This window comes from Dama dama, chromosome 5 (genome assembly GCF_033118175.1).
Source record: "Dama dama isolate Ldn47 chromosome 5, ASM3311817v1, whole genome shotgun sequence".
NCBI classification, from domain to species: Eukaryota; Metazoa; Chordata; class Mammalia; order Artiodactyla; family Cervidae; genus Dama; species Dama dama.
In genome coordinates this window covers 90326199-90342232 of record NC_083685.1, presented here as the reverse complement: position 1 = coordinate 90342232, position 16034 = coordinate 90326199, and the positions used below count along the sequence as shown (strand labels likewise).

Sequence of the window (16034 nt, the reverse complement as noted above, 5' to 3'; positions counted from 1 at the left end):
CCGGGTGAGTGTAGGGCCTGTCCTGCGGCGACTCATGTAGAGGTCAGATCCCAAGGCCCAGTCAGCTAAAAGTGGGGAAAGGCGCAGGGCTCAAGTGGAGAGACCCAGATTGACTCGTGGCCGTTCCCCAGCATGGCAGAGAAGACCAGGAGGTAGTGGACGGGGTGGCCGTTGTGTGAGCAGCAACAGCTGTGCAAACATTTGCTGAGGTGTGATGAGGTCCCAGCCCCCGGACTGACCCGTCACACCTCTTCTCTCAGTCATCACAGCTGCCCTGCTGAGGCGGGTATCCTCCTCTCTGTTACGGACAAGATAGCTTGCTCAAGGTTACCGCGCTGTGACCCTAGGCGGTCTGAGGCAGAAGCCACAGCTCCTTTGTGAGAAGCTGCCTCTCTGAAGGCCTGGGGTCAGGGGAGCCTGCAGCGCTCCCAACACGGCTTTGACAGCTCCCCCCAAGAGCCGGAGACTTGGGAGAGAGAGGCTTTCTCAGGTGCTCTGTAGAAACACTGTTTATTCAAATAACAGGCAGGAAGCGGTGGCAGCAAGGGGTGAGGGCAGCCAGGTGGGGGCTGGGCAGGTCAGCACTGCTCCCCTACATCCCTCGTCATCCTGCGTCGACGGCCACCCCGCTGTTGGCACCAAGGTGGAAGTACTCACCCTCCTCACCCTCCTGTCCCAAACTGAATAAATAGCATCCCTCTCCCCACGAGTGCGGGGAGACTCGCGTGCTGAACTTGGCCCCGCCGCAGCCCAGAGTCAGGGGAGGGCAGAGGCTCAAAATGGCTTGTAGGGAGCAGAGCACAAAACTGCTCTCACCTTCTTCTTCCTCTCCTTCCTCCCTGCCACACGCCGCTCCCAGCCTGGTCCCAGGACAGGCGGTCAGTGAGGGCCTGGAGGGGAGGATTGTTGCCTAGCGCACACTGAGCTCAAGTTCACAAGGCCATCCAGCCTGTCGCCCATCCAGGCTGACCACCAAAGAGAACGTCAATTCACGCCACTTTATGGACAGAAAAGGAGGGGCAGGGAGTGAGGCAGTGGGCAGCCAGGTCTCTCCCAGCCTCAGAGGTAACCAGAGTCCTAGGAGCAGGCGCCCTACCGATCCATCTCGTCCAGGAGTGGGGTGGCATCGCCAGCAATAGACATGGGGGTGCTTTCGATCATAGGGCTGGGGGAGGGCCGAGGGGTCAGCCGCTGCTTCTGTTTCCGCCGCTCCGCCTCCTTCTCCTGCAGCCACTGCTCCGCCATCTTGCCCCAGTCGATGGCTGCATGGCTATTGGACCTGGAGGGAGAACCAGGGTGTGTGATACAAGGACTTAACTCGGCCTTCGGCTCGCCAGAAGCAAGCCCACCCCGCACTCCCTGGGAGGCTCCACGCTCGCAGAGATGGATCTCGCATCTGTGGACAGCAGTGTTCTGGCTTCTCCCAGAGACCAGCCCTCTGGGGGACACCCCCTGGCTTACGGCTGTCAGGAGATCCAGAGCACCCACCTCAACTAACGACCTGTCTGTCTACTGTCAGTATACTCACTTTGGCTGCTGCTGCCGTTGCCGGGAGCTGGAGGAGGGCTGGGGCTGGGCCTGGGCAGACTGTGGGGTGGTGCTGGCCTGCAGCTGGTGGTACTGTGGCGTGGTGATGGGTTGGCTGGGTGTTGTGTAGGAGTAGCTGGGGGTCATTAGTGGTGTGGCCACTGGCTGCTGGGCTGGTGTTGGGAATACCTGGAGAAGGGTGACAGTTGAGTTTAGGCTGAGTTTGTGCTTATTCGGTCTTCCGGTAAATTTCTGACAAGCTGAAAATCTGGGCTCTGCACAAAGCCTTCCAGCTGACCCTCTCCTGAGCAGGATGTGATTCTGAGCAGCGGAGGCAGGCCAACAGCAGGGCCCACCACTCGACCACTTGAGTTTAGAGGTTTGAGGGTTCAGGTTCCAAAGATCCCAAAAGACTCCGTGGAATGGTCAGAACTTCTCTTACTCCCCTTTCCCCTCAGTGGCCCAAGAACAAGGAACATCTGTAGGAGACAGCTCCTAACGCTGTGGCAGTCCCACCTGCTGTGGAGGCCCTCGTGGTGGGCCCTGCAAAGCCCAGTCAATGGACACAGACTGGTCAAGGATGACCGTCCCCTTTCACCTTTCCCACCCTCTGCAGGGCTTTTCCTCCCCAGGCCACGTACGTGGTAAGCGCTACTGCCCCCTCCGCTGCCGCCATAGCCATACTGGCTGGAGGCCCACTGTGCTGGGGTGGCGTTAGGGTTCTGGCCCTGGCCTGTCACGGCAGCAATGGCATTGAACATCTGCGAGGTCATGTTCTGGGGCAGGGCGTTCACAGCCCGCGTCAGATCTGTAAGCACAAGAGATGGAGATGGGCATGTTAGGGGACAGCCCTTCCAGCTCCATCCCTCCTACCCCCAGGCCTGGCACAAGCTCCTTACCTGCAAGGTTGATGTTGGCTGGGGTAGCATTGATAGAAGCAGGTGTTCGGGTCCTGCTGCTGCTACTGGGGGTGATGCCTACAAGAAATGGCCCGAGTGAGAAGTCTCTCTAGAAACCTACTTCCAGTTTTACAACTTAGGGAGCTGGGAGAGGTACCGAGGTGGGTGGAAAGAAGGGCAGCTGGGGGAATTCCCTGGCAGTCCAGTGGTTGGAACTCTGTCTTTTCACTGCTGAGAGCCTGGGTTCAATCTCTGATAAAGGAACTAAGATCCCCCAGCTGCACGGTGTAGCCAAATAAATACACAAGTTTAAAGAAAAAAAAAAAGGGAAGCTGTATAGGCAAAGAGGATGGAGGACCTTCCTGACGTTAGGAGGAGGGAGCAGGAATTGAAAGCCAGTGACAGCCTAGGTCTCACCTTCAGCTATGAGAGTCAGTGTCTGTCTGCACGCAGTGCTCAGCTGTCCCTCAACCACACTCTGGAATCCAGTCACAGAGAGTAGCGCTCACCTGGCACGGGGTCCTGATAGTGATCCTTAAACCATCTGAAAAGGCCGTTCACAGTGGGGAAGACTTGGCCCCGGTACCGGAATCCTTCTGGAGTCACAGTTACATATTCTATCCTGGGATTTTGGAAGGAAATATGCATCAGATCCCACTTGTGACCAGCTGGGAGCGAGTGGCCAGAGCAGATCTCCACCATGTGAAGTAGCCACACTGGGTGCTAGGGGGAGGAGAGATAAAAGAGCCAGTCCCTGACCCTGGAAAAGGAGGCTGCACTCTGGCAAGGTGAGGAGGGCACAGAGAAGCCCAGGCAGGGCCTGGAGTCAGCAGCCCCAGGTGTGCTCTCTACAGGCCGCCAGAAGACTCACTGGGGGCCGGGTCACCATCCTGGGCTGCCGTGTGATGGCACCACATAGCCGGTGAGGGGGATACAGAGATCACAGTGTTGGGGTGGGGGGCCTCCCCGGGCAGCAAAGCACAGTGCTCCATGAGCGGAATCCGAAGTGCCTCTTGAAGGTGGCTGGTCTGTCCTCATTTAACACTTTGCCAGAGCAGAGAGTGGATAAGAGGCTCTGGGTTTAGATCCAGTTCCAGTTTTGGCTCTGCCAACTCACCACCTATATGGTTTTTTACCAAGTTACTTGGTACCAAGTTACTGAATGTGAATCTCAGCCTCATTTGTGAAAAGAGGATGATAGCACTTAAATCTATAGCATTTAACCTACGAGGAATAAACAGTGTGTAAAGCACTCATCACACTATTGAAAATGGGTTGTGCTCAATAAAGCACAGCTGTCAACAGACAGCTAAATATGTCAACGTTCTCAGTCAGATTAAGATGAAACCTGCTTCTTGCACCATAAGGAGTCTGTGCCCCTTTCCATGGGAAGCTATCACGTGGCCTCTGTCCCTGGTTAAAGTCCTCTGTCCAACTGCTCCTCATGGAACAGTTTCTAACCCCCACGTGGCCCTGGCTGCCATCTTCTGGAAGCATGCTGGTGAATCAGAAACAAGCACGATATTCCAGAAGTGCGCACGATGGTGCAGGGTCCAGAGCTGCTTGTCCTCTGAACTCCTGCTAACAGAGCCCACGCTGGGCACCATGTGCATGCACGTGGACAGGACTAAGAGCAGAGAGGCACAGACGAGGCCAAGGACCGCAGGACGACGCGGGAGTGGAGAAGGCAAGTCTGGCCATCCGTCTGGGTAACAGACACAAGAAAGGAGGTCGAGGGAGACAGGACTTGGTCTGGTGCAGGGTGAGTGCTGGAGGGACGCAGATATCGAATACTGAGGGAGGCCAGCCTGGCTGTCACACAGAAAGGGGCAGAGCAGGCTGGCAACTGGAAGAGATGCTCTCCAGACCTACCCCACCTTCAGCACACACGCACCACAGCAGCAGGGAGCCCCTGCGTGAGGGTAAAGGCCCTGGTGAGGGGGAAGCGGAGGACAGAGCAGCCTGCTGGCCCTGTCTCTGCCAGTCAGGTGGAGAGTGTCTGGTGGTTTCCATCACTCCCTGGGAGGGAGAAGAGGTGAAGGGACCTCCTTTTTCACCCGGCTGATTAAAACACCTTATTCAGTCTTTGCCTTTTTCCTCTAAGTCATTACCCTCTGTCCCCACCTCCAACCTCCACCTCCACTCAAAACAGGTAAGAGGGGAAAGGCAGTCAAGCAGAACCAGAGAGAGTACTGTTCGGGGCCTGCGAGCCTATCTGTGGACCCCAGCGGCAGCACCTTCTCAGCACCAGTGCTCACCTGGGTTTACCCCGGGGCTGGTATCCCAGTAGGAACTTGCCGGGCAGTTCCTTGCAGGCACAGATGAAATAGGGAATGAAGGTGGGCTTCTCCTTCTTAGTTTTGATGAGCAGCTCCTCTAATTTCTGGGGGTAGAATGAGGGGGAGAGGTTGGGATAGCAGCATGCTTGGTATACAATGTCTGGCCTCACACACCATGTACACCTCCTTCACCAGTGCAGCATCCCCTACACTGAAGGGAAACCAGACATCCTTAAGTGACTGGGAGGGGTCATCCCTCGCAGGGCCCTGGGCTCACCTTACGGTCCCCACCGCTGCAGTCCTGATAATATTTGTGGTTTAGAAGGTCCCGGGCAAAGGATGCCATAGGCTGAACATAGCGGGCAACAATCTCATCCAAGTCTTCAAACTCCTGTGGGAAGAAGGTGAAGGCCCCGAGTGTCATTCTGAACTGAGATCCAGCCTTTCAAGTCCACTTGGAAGAGAACCCACGGGAGGGGAGGAACTCCCCCAGCCCTCCTGCTGTAGCCTCATTCTGCTGCAAAGTCCCTTCATCTTACCCACCTGTGTGAGTTGGGTCTAATTTTATCAGCTTACAAGACACAAAATCCCTTACATTTTTTGTTTGTTTGGCTGCACTGGGTCTTTGTCTTTGAGGCGCGAGTGCACGGGCTCAGAGGTAGCTGTGGGCAGGTTTAGTTGCTCTGAGGCATGTAGGACCTTAACTCTTCAACCAGGGATCGAAATCACATCCCTGTGTTCTAAGGCAGATTCTTAACCACTGGACCACCAGTGCAGTGAAGTGAAGGTCTCTCGGTCGTGTTCGACTCTCTGTGACCACATGGACTATACAGTCCATGGGATTCTCCAGGCCAGAATACTGGAGTGGGTTGTTCCCTTCTCCAGGGGGATCTTCCCAACCCAGGTCTCCAGCACTGCAGGCGGATTCTTTACCTGCTGAGCCACCAGGGAAGTCCACAAAAGCCTTTAAATCATAACTTTAGTTCTCCCTTATTACTTGGGAACAATAAGGGCCTTCATAAAATTTCTCTCCACTGAACAGAGAAATTTGGCCTGTGTCTGCTTGAGGACACAAGCACTTGCATGTGTATTTTCTCCTCTTCCTCCAGTGGTTCTCTAGATAGTCCATTTTAGAATTTGGAGGACAGAGAAAGAAACACGAAAACACGATATATACAAAATTGCTGTCAAATTACTCATCTCATAAGGGCCCCGAGTAGCTAGAATACATACAATGCACACAAGTGACTGCGGTGGAAGGGGCTTGCTTCTGGAAGCAGGAGTGGGGATGCTAGCCTGTGCAGGGGCTGCCTCTTACCTCACTGTTGATCCACAGGGTGGCTCCCAGGCTGAAGGCGTTTTCCTTGCCCTCTTCCCGCACATCCACGTGCTGGTAGATGCCGTCACTGACCTTCCAGGTCACTGTCAGGTGATTCTCGCCCTTGCTGCTCGGTCGGATGATCACGTCACCCTGGTCCATGGTTTCCATCATTTTTTCTGCTTGCTTAAAATTTATATTATGGAAGGATGGGTGTGCAATCACTCGCTTGATATATGCTGAAAAGGGCAGGAAAGCAGCATAGGTCAGCTGATGGGATGGGGAGCCAGCCCAATCAGACAAGCCATGGCTAAATTTCTGATCCACCACTAAATTCTGAGACTTTCACCCTCTCTGGGCCTGGATTCTCGGATGTGAAGGCTGTGTTAACCTGGGCTCCTAGGGTGCTGGGAGAATGAAGCTTTAGGGGTCCCAGTGCATTAGCAAAGAAAATGTGACCCAAGAAGATCCCAGCGTCCAGCCCGGCCTATGACTCCCTTTTCTGCTGCCTCTGGGCCTCAGCCCCTCAGAGCTGAGCACTCACTCCCACTGGGAAGCTGAGCAGTCTGCACGCACATCCTGGGGCGGGAGGGCTGCCAGGATGAGGGTGCACAGGCATGGCTGGGAGCACTCACTGGTCCGTTGCTGCTTCCGCTTCAGGTCCTCCTCCTGCTTGTGGTCTGCTGCTTCGGCGTCAAAGTCATAGTAGGTGTCCTTGGGCAGCTTCCACTCGTTGTTCCTATCCATGAGGTCCGAGGTGCGGCAGGTCAGGTCTGCACTAAACTTCTCGATGTCAATCTTCATGATGCGGCAATGAACAGTCATTCCCACCTAGATCCACAGAACATTTGAGCTGGAAGGGACAGAGACGGTCTAGCCGATGCCCCATTTTACACGTGAGAACAGCAAAGTCCAGGCAGAAAGGTGGACAGACTGTCCAGAGCCAGCCGGCTACTGAGCGTCAGGTTAGCAGGAGTTTTGGGCTGAGTTTGGCCTGCAGACTAGTCTGTGCCAAGTACTGACGCCTCCTGCTCTAGGCAGAAACACCAACTGGAGTCTCCTGGGATCTCTCACTGGCACTATTCTCTTTCCCCATAAAGTTGCCCAATTACTGTTCCTAGGGTGTGAGCCAAGTCTGGCCGTTCTTTTTGGAGGAAAAGCAAAGTAACAGTTTTTCTGTACTTTCCCTCTGATTTGAGCCCCTCTGTTTATTTTTTTTTAAATCAAGTATCTTTATTTTTAAATATAAAAAATGAAGGATAAAAGCAGTAAAAATTACACTTCAAGTGAATAAATTACAAACCAAGTCAACTATATATTCTGACTTATATATAAAACAGGAGGAGGAGGATGCTGCTGCTGCTGCTGTTGCCAAGTCGCTTCAGTCGTGTCCGACTCTGTGCGACCACATAGACGGCAGCCCACCAGGCTCCCCCGTCCCTGGGATTCTCCAGGCAAGAACACTGGAGTGGGTCGTCTCCAATGCATGAAAGTGAAAAGTGAAAGTGAAGTCGCTCAGTCGTGTCTGACTCTTAGTGACCCCATGGACTGCAGCCCACCAGGCTCCTCCTTCCATGGGATTTTCCAGGCAAGAGTACTGGAGTGGGGTGCCATTGCCTTCTCCAGGGCCCCTCTGTTTAAAGAGTGACAAAACCCAGTCAATCTGCATGGCTCTCCTGGAAATTGTCCTAGCTCTGTTTACAGGTATACCTCGGAGACATTCCAAGTCCAGCTCCAGACCATCACAATAAAGCAAACATCATAACAAAGTGAGTCACCAGAATTTTTTAGTTTCCTAGGATATATAAGAGTTATGGTCATACTATAGTCTATTGAGTGTGCAACACTTTTTTTTCCCCAAACACTGCTATTTTTTAAAAAAATTAAATATCTTAATTAAAATTTCTTTTATTGCCAAAAAAAAGGCAAGCCATCACCTAAGCCTTTAGTGAGTCCAAATCTTTTTGCAACACTAACATCAAAGATTACTGATCACAGATCACCCTGACAAATATAATTAAAAAGTTTGAAACATTGTGAGAATTGGCACAAATAAATGCAGCACAGAGACATGAAGTGATCAAATGCTGTTGGAAAAAATGGTACTAATAAATTTGCTCAATGCAGGTTACTACCAACTGTAAATTTCTTAAAAAAAAAAAAAAAATTACAGTAACTGTGAAGGGAAATAAAATGAGGGATGCCTGTGTTAGGAATGTCTTTCCCTAGCCTTCCTAAATCCATGGTTCTCAGGGGTTCACAACACTTAGAACCAGAGATTTGGCAAATCTGATACCACTAGCAGATGTCACTAACTGGATGATCCTGGAAAAGGCACTCAAATTTCTCTGAAACCAGAAGATAAATATTCCCATCTCCATTGGACTAGCAGATTTGAGACAACACATGTAAATATTAAGGGCTGGAATCCAGTGTGTGAATAAACAGCAGCTCTGACAGGAGAAACTAGAACAGAAAGGGAGCTCAGCCTTTTTTGCTTCACAGCATGGAATGCCGGGCCTTGCTTCCTGCCCGCCAGATTAAACCACGGCTTCCCACACAGGAAGGGCTGGCAACTTGATCAAATTTCACAAAGGCAGTGAACAAAAACTGCTGCTCGTTTGGGTAGATACTTCTTACCCTGAGTTCACTCAACTGGTTGTAAATCCTCCTGAAATGTTCCCCAGGAACATTTCCCAGGAGCCCCTGGGAACAGAGCCTAACTCCTGGTGGGCACAGCCAAAGCCAGCCTGATTTGGGCCACTGAAAACTGCGCCAGATGCCTTAGCCCCATCATTCACCTACCTTCACTCGTTCCTCTGGCCGCTTTACCACCTTGTCACTGAGGAATTTGGTGGGGATGAAGCCAGTGACACCATTGTCTAGCCGTGTTTTGACACCGATGGCCTGGCCTGGGCATGAACCGCTGTCAAAGTGGTTCCAGACCTAAAGACGGCATCAGGAGAAGAGCTTGATCATTAAGATTCTGGAGACCACACATTCAGGAGCTGGCAGGAATGCTGTAATTCATCTTACCACTGACATTGGCAACACGATGTGAGAACATGATGACTCAGCCACCCAGCAACACAGAATTTGAATATCCCCTACGTTCCCTGATGCATAACTCATGTTTGGCACCACTGGCCAGCAGATCAATCTTTTATGTTAATTTAATGTATATGTCCCTCCAGTGTCAAATGAAGCCCCTCCCTTCCATTCTGTCCTGACCTTGTGAGCTTAAGAAATATCTGTTTGTCACCTCAGAACAACTCATTTCAGTGAACCAGCACATCATGGCTCTTTTACATCCTTGACGAATCTCACTAGTTTCTTTTACTGGGTAAAGTTGAAAAACAGTCTATTTTACTATCTGCCTAAGTAACATATGAAGATCCAGAAAAAGCTTCAGGATGGCTTTTTATGAGTTCTAACCACGAAAAAAGCAGATGATGTCTAGAAGACTGTGGGAAAAACAAAGATGTGTGTGAAGGATGACAACACTGAAGGGAGCCTACAGCTACCTTCTAAATAGCATAGGGACACCGTGCCCACCTGGTATGTAAGAAAAGCATACATTTCCTCATGTCTCTAACTGATTGAGCAAGATCCTCAGAGAATGGGAAACAAGGATTCAGGGCTGAGTGAGAACAGAATAAGAGCACATAGATCATTTAGACCAGCAGCACATGGAGGGACTTTAAGCTAAGCCTGTGTGTGTTCCAGATCTCGTCCCTCTTTGTGTACCGCCATGGTAAAGTGTCACCTAAACTACTCCCATTCTCGACGCCTTTCTAAAGCACTGAGATCACGCAATCACAAACATCCAGGGACCATAACAACTGTAGCACATACCTCGCTTAGTTCCGGGAAATTGTCCTGTTGACAGAAAGGGCACTGCCACAGCCCCGTCTCATCGTTGCGGATTGCCTGGTCGTAGCTCTCACCCTGTGGACGCCTGTGGGCAATGCCGGTGACGTTGCAGATAATGAGCTTTCCTGCAGGAAGGGGAGAGGAGGAGAAGGGGAGAAGAGAACGAGGCAGTCTGAGAGAACTGGAGAGGTGACTCCTCCCCATCAACTGTTTAGTGACAGAACATCTGTCCTAGAGCATCTCCCCTGATTTCCTTCACATTCTCGAAAAGAGAGATCGTCCCTTCATTTGATGACAGGAAAATGAAGCCACAAGATTGACCCCATGAACACCTCACAACAGCAGGTTAAAAAGCATGATTTGACCTTGAACTCGAATTTGATTTCCAGCTTAGGGCTCTATAATCCTCTTAAAAGCTTCCCTGGTCTTTCCCACTCACAGTACACAATGGCCTTATTCTTCTGGAATTATAGACTGACTTGAACATACATGGTAAACACTATCCCCTCAACCCCTTTTTATCCTCCTCCAACTAAAGAAAACAGACCCAGGATTTACCAATGTAGAAGGTCTCTGGTGTTTCTTTGGTTAACATATTGAAGATTTCCTCTGTGTTGGGAGAGCGGTAGGCTGTCCGGAGGTCCTTATATCGACAGCTCAGCTCCGCTCGGATGTCGTACAGCGTGATGTGTTTGTCACCATAGCCCTGGGGAAGAAGCCCCTATTAAGAGTCTTGCAACTGCTCCCCAACCTGAGCCACCAAGGGTTTCAGTGAAAGGAGTAGCCAGTTGGCTCTTGTCAGGGTTTCTTTTCTTTCCCCCCAATATTTACTAAATCAGCTTTTCAAACTTTTCCTTAGCCATGGAACACTGTTCTACAATAAAAATGCTTCATGGGGACCTCCCTGGTGGTCCAGGGGTTAAGAATCTGCCTGCTAAAGTGGGGACACAGGTTCGATTTCTGGTCTAGAAACATTCCACATGCTGCAGGGCAACTAAGTCCTGGCACCACAACTACTGAGCCCGGAGGCCCTAGAGCCTGCGCTCCGCAACAGAAGTCACCACAATGAGAAGAAGCCTGTGCTCCGCAACAGAAGTCACCACAATGAGAAGAAGCCTGTGCTCCGCAACAGAAGAAGTCACCACAATGAGAAGAAGCCTGTGCGCCGCACTAGAGAGTTGCCCCCGCTCGCCCCAACTCGTCCCAACTCAAGAAAGCCTGAGCACAGCAATGGAGACCCAGAGTGCAGCCAAAAAAAAAAACCCCTCATGGAATCACAATGCATGAAACAAATGCAAAGCCACACAGTTGGAAAGGAGGAAGGAGGCCCCAGAAGCAAACTACTATGCCCCCATCTCCCAGCTCCTCCAAAACATGCCCCCCACAGTATCTACAGCAGTCTCTGAGACGTCCTTGGCTCCTTAATAAGCAGACTGAAAACTTACTCGAGTAAACCCAGTGCTGCGTGGGGAGGGAGAAGATCAAGTCTCTTACACTAATAGTATTGGGGCTACTCTGAGGATGTGCTTCCTGAATCTCTTCTCATCTAGGCCAGGCCTTCCACTCTTTCACCCACCTGCCTCTCCAGTTCTTCTGCAAAGGCATCAAGGTCTAGGTCCTTGAGTCGCTCTGGGTTTTCCAAGATTTCTTCAAGGGCTCCTGCAGGGTTGGCATCCTCAGCTGATTCATCATATTCTAGAGCATCCACTGCCATCTTCCTGGCCCATTCATAAGTCTCAGGGTGAACTCGGGAACCATCAAGGACTTCAATATATGAGTCAGTGCTGAAGGAGAGGCAGAAGAGGGGCAGGATATATAACAAGAAGCTTCTAGTAACAACCCAGATGTCCACCAATGGGGAACTGGTTAAATAAATTAGGGTACCTCCATACAATGGAATACTATACATCCATTAAAAAGAATGAGGCAGATCTGTGTGTGCTGACATGAAAGATGGCCGCGATATATTGATAACGTGAAAAATGCACTGCAAAACACTATGAACCATATGATCCCATTTTTGTAGTAAATGGGTAGTTAGTAAATGCATAGCAAAAATAAAATTTAGAAAAGTTGTAGTATACATCAACTTGTTATGGCAGTTATCTCTGGGGGGTGGGATTATGGGGGACTTCCACTTTCTGCATAATATTTCTATATGTTATTGAATTTTATATGATAAAATTATATATATAAAAGTCTTATAAAGAAAACAAGAAGGGGGAAGAAGACCTTTGAGAATTTGCTGACAGCTACTTTCCCCCATAAAGCCTTCCCAGGCTGGTCTTGCCCGTGCACTCACATGGACCTATGTTATTCGTGGAGTGTTACAGCAAAGCTGGGTGGAAAATGAAGTTTTAGAACTTGAAGCCTATTTCCCCACTGATTTCCATTACTGAATGAGGAGCTATGTGCCCGTGGAAAAGATCCTCCAAAGACTGAGTTGATAACTTCTGGAGAGGAAGAGGTCAATAGTGAAGTCCAAAGTCCAAGTGAATAGAGAACTTTCTCTCAATAACATCATCTCAGAACATACCAAATCTCTCTCCCCCTTCCTTATCTCCTCAGACCCCCACACTCCTCTTCCATTGCCCCAACTATTCCCACCCTTATTGAGCCACAAAAAATCATAACAACAGAACAAGTTTGTGTTTACTGAACCAAGTCTTATGTTTTCTGTCCTCAATTGATAAACTAAGTTGGTTCTTTTGATGTTTCTCTCACAGAAAAGCTTCACATAATTGAACTGATCTTTTCCATAGGTCAGAGGCTCTTGACTAAATAAAGACTCTTGGCTTTAAAATGTTTCCTAATTTAAATAGTCTGTGGCCCTTTGACAGCCCTAATCCCTGAACCCCCAAAGCAAAGCCCAAGAGAACTCCTCTTGGCCCACCCAGGCAGAGGGCATCACCTGTCCCCCAGGGAGGCGGTGTCAATCTTGAGGAAGCCAGCGCAATTCATGAAGACTTTGGGACCCATGTGACACATGGTGACCAGCTGAGTCCGGCTCTCGAGCCTGGTGTTGTTCTGTTTCAGAATCTGGAAGAGAAGCCTGGAGTGAGCAGGAGCAGTAGATAGGCCCCACTTCCTGGTCTGTTTCCAGGTCTCTGGGAAACCTTCCACAATGGGAAGCTGCCCCAGCACCCCAATATCTAACTGAGCACTGAGCAGTTAGCACAACATACTAATTGCTACTAAAAAAATTATTTTAAAGAACCACCACACTGTGCCAAGCAAAGAGAATACACAGCTAATGTACAGCTTCAAAGTTGATGTAGAATATACACTCAAGTACCCATCCCACATTAAGAGAAAAATTACCACAAATACTCTTGAAGGTTGCTACACGTCCCTCTCTATATTGAAATCCTTTCTTTCCTCCATGGGAAGAAAACCACTATCCTTAGGTCTGTGTCTAGCATACTCTCGCCTTCCTCTAAATCATGGCTTAGGCTATCTTCTCCATGAGCCACCAGAATGCAGTAGTGACGACCAGGACTGTGGCCACCTAGTTTGAAGTCTGACCCTGACTCTTACTAGCTGGATGACTCTAGGTGAGTGCCTTTACCTCTCTGACCTTGCCCTTTTTGTCAAACCATGCTGGGAAAGTAAAGGTTCAATGAAATAAGAACTTTCCTTTTTTTTTTGTCCTGATTCAACCCAATCCTACCTTCAGGAGATGGGTCCCTTTTCGAGGTCCCAGGCCACAGACATACTGAATCAAGGCCTGGCTGTAGGGGTGGGCTATGGCACGGTTGACATCAACTCCAACCTCATTGACTCGGTTGATGAATTCACAGTACAGGGCACTGAGTAACTCTTCTTTCACCACATGCTCCTGTCAACACACAGTAGGCAGGGATAAGGTTACTGTGCCACTCTGTCCACCTGGGCCTACTTGTCAAATCCTACTCACCTGCAAGGGGTGAAACTTGAGGCACAGGATGTCTTCATCTGAGCTGCACACCTGGGCAAACTCAATCAGAGGGTCCTGGATGCGCCGGGCCAGGGAGACGGCCTGTCTCAGCACAGGAGGGTAATCCCGGAACTCTGCCTAGGGTCAGTTGAGGGTCAGCAGGGCCACCAAGTCCCCTCAGCTCTAACAGCCAGAGGTAATCCAAACTGCCTGGCTTGATGTTATGTTCTCTTCTCGGGGATCATTTTTCCTGGGACCAATTTAATCTATGGGGATCCCAACCTGAACTATTACTGGCCTGATGGGAGATTTTCTGCCCGGGTAAGAGAACAGGTGCAATCCTGCACCCCTGATAATCTTTGCCTTCCTATCTCCCTGGGGCTGACAGCTCTTGCCTTTGTGAAGCCTAAGGGCGGGCTCCAGCCTTACCTCTGATTTCTTGCTGTTCATATAGAGGATGGCCAACTCGTTGTCAATCAGCTCTACCCCAATAGAGGACAGCTGCTGACCCTGGTCCAGCTCATGCACGATGCGCTTCACATCCTCAATCAACATCTGGGCATCCCTGGAGGAAGGAAGGGTGCTGGTCAGGGATGTTTTGGATAGTTTCTCAGGGATGAACCATCTCAGGGCTGGGAGCGGGGAGGAGAGAGCTTTGAAGACAAAGGGGTACAATATTCCAGGGATACCCCCTGGAAGTGGTGGGTATCATGTATTATTATCAAGGCTCTTCACAGGCACAGAACAGATTCAACAATAAAGGATGAGTGACTTTAGCCAGGCCTGGCCCAATCGCCTGGTGCCCCTCCCTACCTGTTCTCTCCTGCAACTGTCACCACGTGAGGCTTTTTGTTCAGAAGGAATTTCTTCAGAGTTTCAATGTCTTGAGCCTGGAGTGAAAGAAAATTGGAGCTAAATGGCTCTGAGGACAGGGGAGATTTCTCGCGCTTTTCTCTCCGTAAGTAGCTTGAGACCTTACAAGACCAGAGAACAATGATGCATCTTTTGTTGTCTAACTGGAACACAAAACAAGGTGACTAGGAGCTCTAGCTGAAAATTAATCATTTGTTAATCTTTCCTAAGATTACTGTATATCTGGCTTACACATCAGCTGTGGTTAACATACTCAGGTCTTTCTTTTAACACGAACCACTGCCTGGTAGTCAAGACTATTCTGATCTCCACTTTAAGATTTTTCTTTCTTTAAAAGAGTTGTTTGCTGAAAATTATGTTTTAGAATGGAACTCTTGTCAATAAAATTGAAAGATACCGTTACGTTAAAGAAAAAATCAGAAGGATGCACACGAGATGAATTCAAATTTCTCCTTCCGTGGAAGAAACACAAATGCTAAAAGCAGGGAAAAGGTTGGCTTAATGCCTCAGTGGCTTTCAGCTCCTGGAACAAGCTGACCCAGATGCGCTAAGAACAGAGGCAATAACGGCAGCTCCCAGAAGCACAAGGCCTAGGAACTGGCTTCAAGTCAAGAAGCAAATTCTGTTCCAGAACTTGAGTGCCATCTACTGCCTATGAAAGTGAGACTTATCCCAGAACTTAAGAGGTTAGTGAGCAAGTCAGAGATCTTGCATGGGATATTGCTTAGACCATGAATGTGTATCCCCACTGAATAATAAGACATGTTGAAGATGTACTCTTGATAACCAGTTAGAGCCACTTGCCTTTTTCTCCCGCTCTTCCTCTCTCCATGCAGTTCGCCGTTTGGTAAAATGAGGCAGCCGGAGGAAGTCTGTCACTTCTCCTTCACCATTGACCAAGGCGCAGAACACAGGGTGATCTCTGCCAGTCCGACAGAAAAAGAACTGTGTGATAATCAGGGCTATAAGGATATGAGTAAGAGAAGAACAAGATTAGGAGACAGGTAAGGGGTGATGACAGGCATGCAGGAACAGGAAGTTACCTGGCAGAGGAGAAAGCAATGCCTAGGACCCGGATGCCCTTCCCTTGGTTCTCATCCATAAAGTCATCGTCGTCTTCTACTTGTTGATCTGGCCTGTAGGGCGCCACCCTCAACCAGTTGTAGAGCTTTCGACTACAGGCCTGGGGAGGAGACACACCAGTCACTATGGCCATCAGGCTCGCCAAGTGTGTTACAGAAACAGAGGCAGACACGTATTTGCAAAGATCATGTTTATACATGCACATGTTTCTAGCCCTTGGCAGGCTTACAACCAGAAGGCACTCATTCTTAACAACAGAATAGTAC

The 16034-nt window shown here is 49.8% G+C and overlaps 1 protein-coding gene across 3 annotated transcripts in view; it reads right to left on the bottom strand.

Annotated features, from left to right (window-relative positions):
* Window positions 1–494: 494 nt before the first annotated feature.
* The window catches only part of SUPT6H (SPT6 homolog, histone chaperone and transcription elongation factor), a 31078-nt gene continuing 15538 nt past the window's right edge, over window positions 495–16034 (bottom strand). For all 3 annotated transcript variants that reach the window (XM_061142917.1, XM_061142915.1, XM_061142916.1), the window contains exons 18-37: window positions 15729–15868; window positions 15490–15607; window positions 14626–14702; window positions 14242–14377; window positions 13813–13950; window positions 13567–13734; window positions 12808–12935; window positions 11473–11680; window positions 10455–10602; window positions 9879–10021; window positions 8829–8969; window positions 6659–6854; window positions 6024–6262; window positions 4983–5096; window positions 4685–4809; window positions 2936–3048; window positions 2427–2504; window positions 2169–2335; window positions 1529–1716; window positions 495–1279 (exon numbers count right to left, since the gene is read on the bottom strand). In XM_061142917.1, the coding sequence (XP_060998900.1) occupies window positions 1093–1279; window positions 1529–1716; window positions 2169–2335; window positions 2427–2504; window positions 2936–3048; window positions 4685–4809; window positions 4983–5096; window positions 6024–6262; window positions 6659–6854; window positions 8829–8969; window positions 9879–10021; window positions 10455–10602; window positions 11473–11680; window positions 12808–12935; window positions 13567–13734; window positions 13813–13950; window positions 14242–14377; window positions 14626–14702; window positions 15490–15607; window positions 15729–15868 (2952 nt within the window). In that variant the 3' untranslated portion in view covers window positions 495–1092. The remainder of the gene's footprint in view (window positions 1280–1528; window positions 1717–2168; window positions 2336–2426; window positions 2505–2935; window positions 3049–4684; window positions 4810–4982; window positions 5097–6023; window positions 6263–6658; window positions 6855–8828; window positions 8970–9878; window positions 10022–10454; window positions 10603–11472; window positions 11681–12807; window positions 12936–13566; window positions 13735–13812; window positions 13951–14241; window positions 14378–14625; window positions 14703–15489; window positions 15608–15728; window positions 15869–16034) is intronic.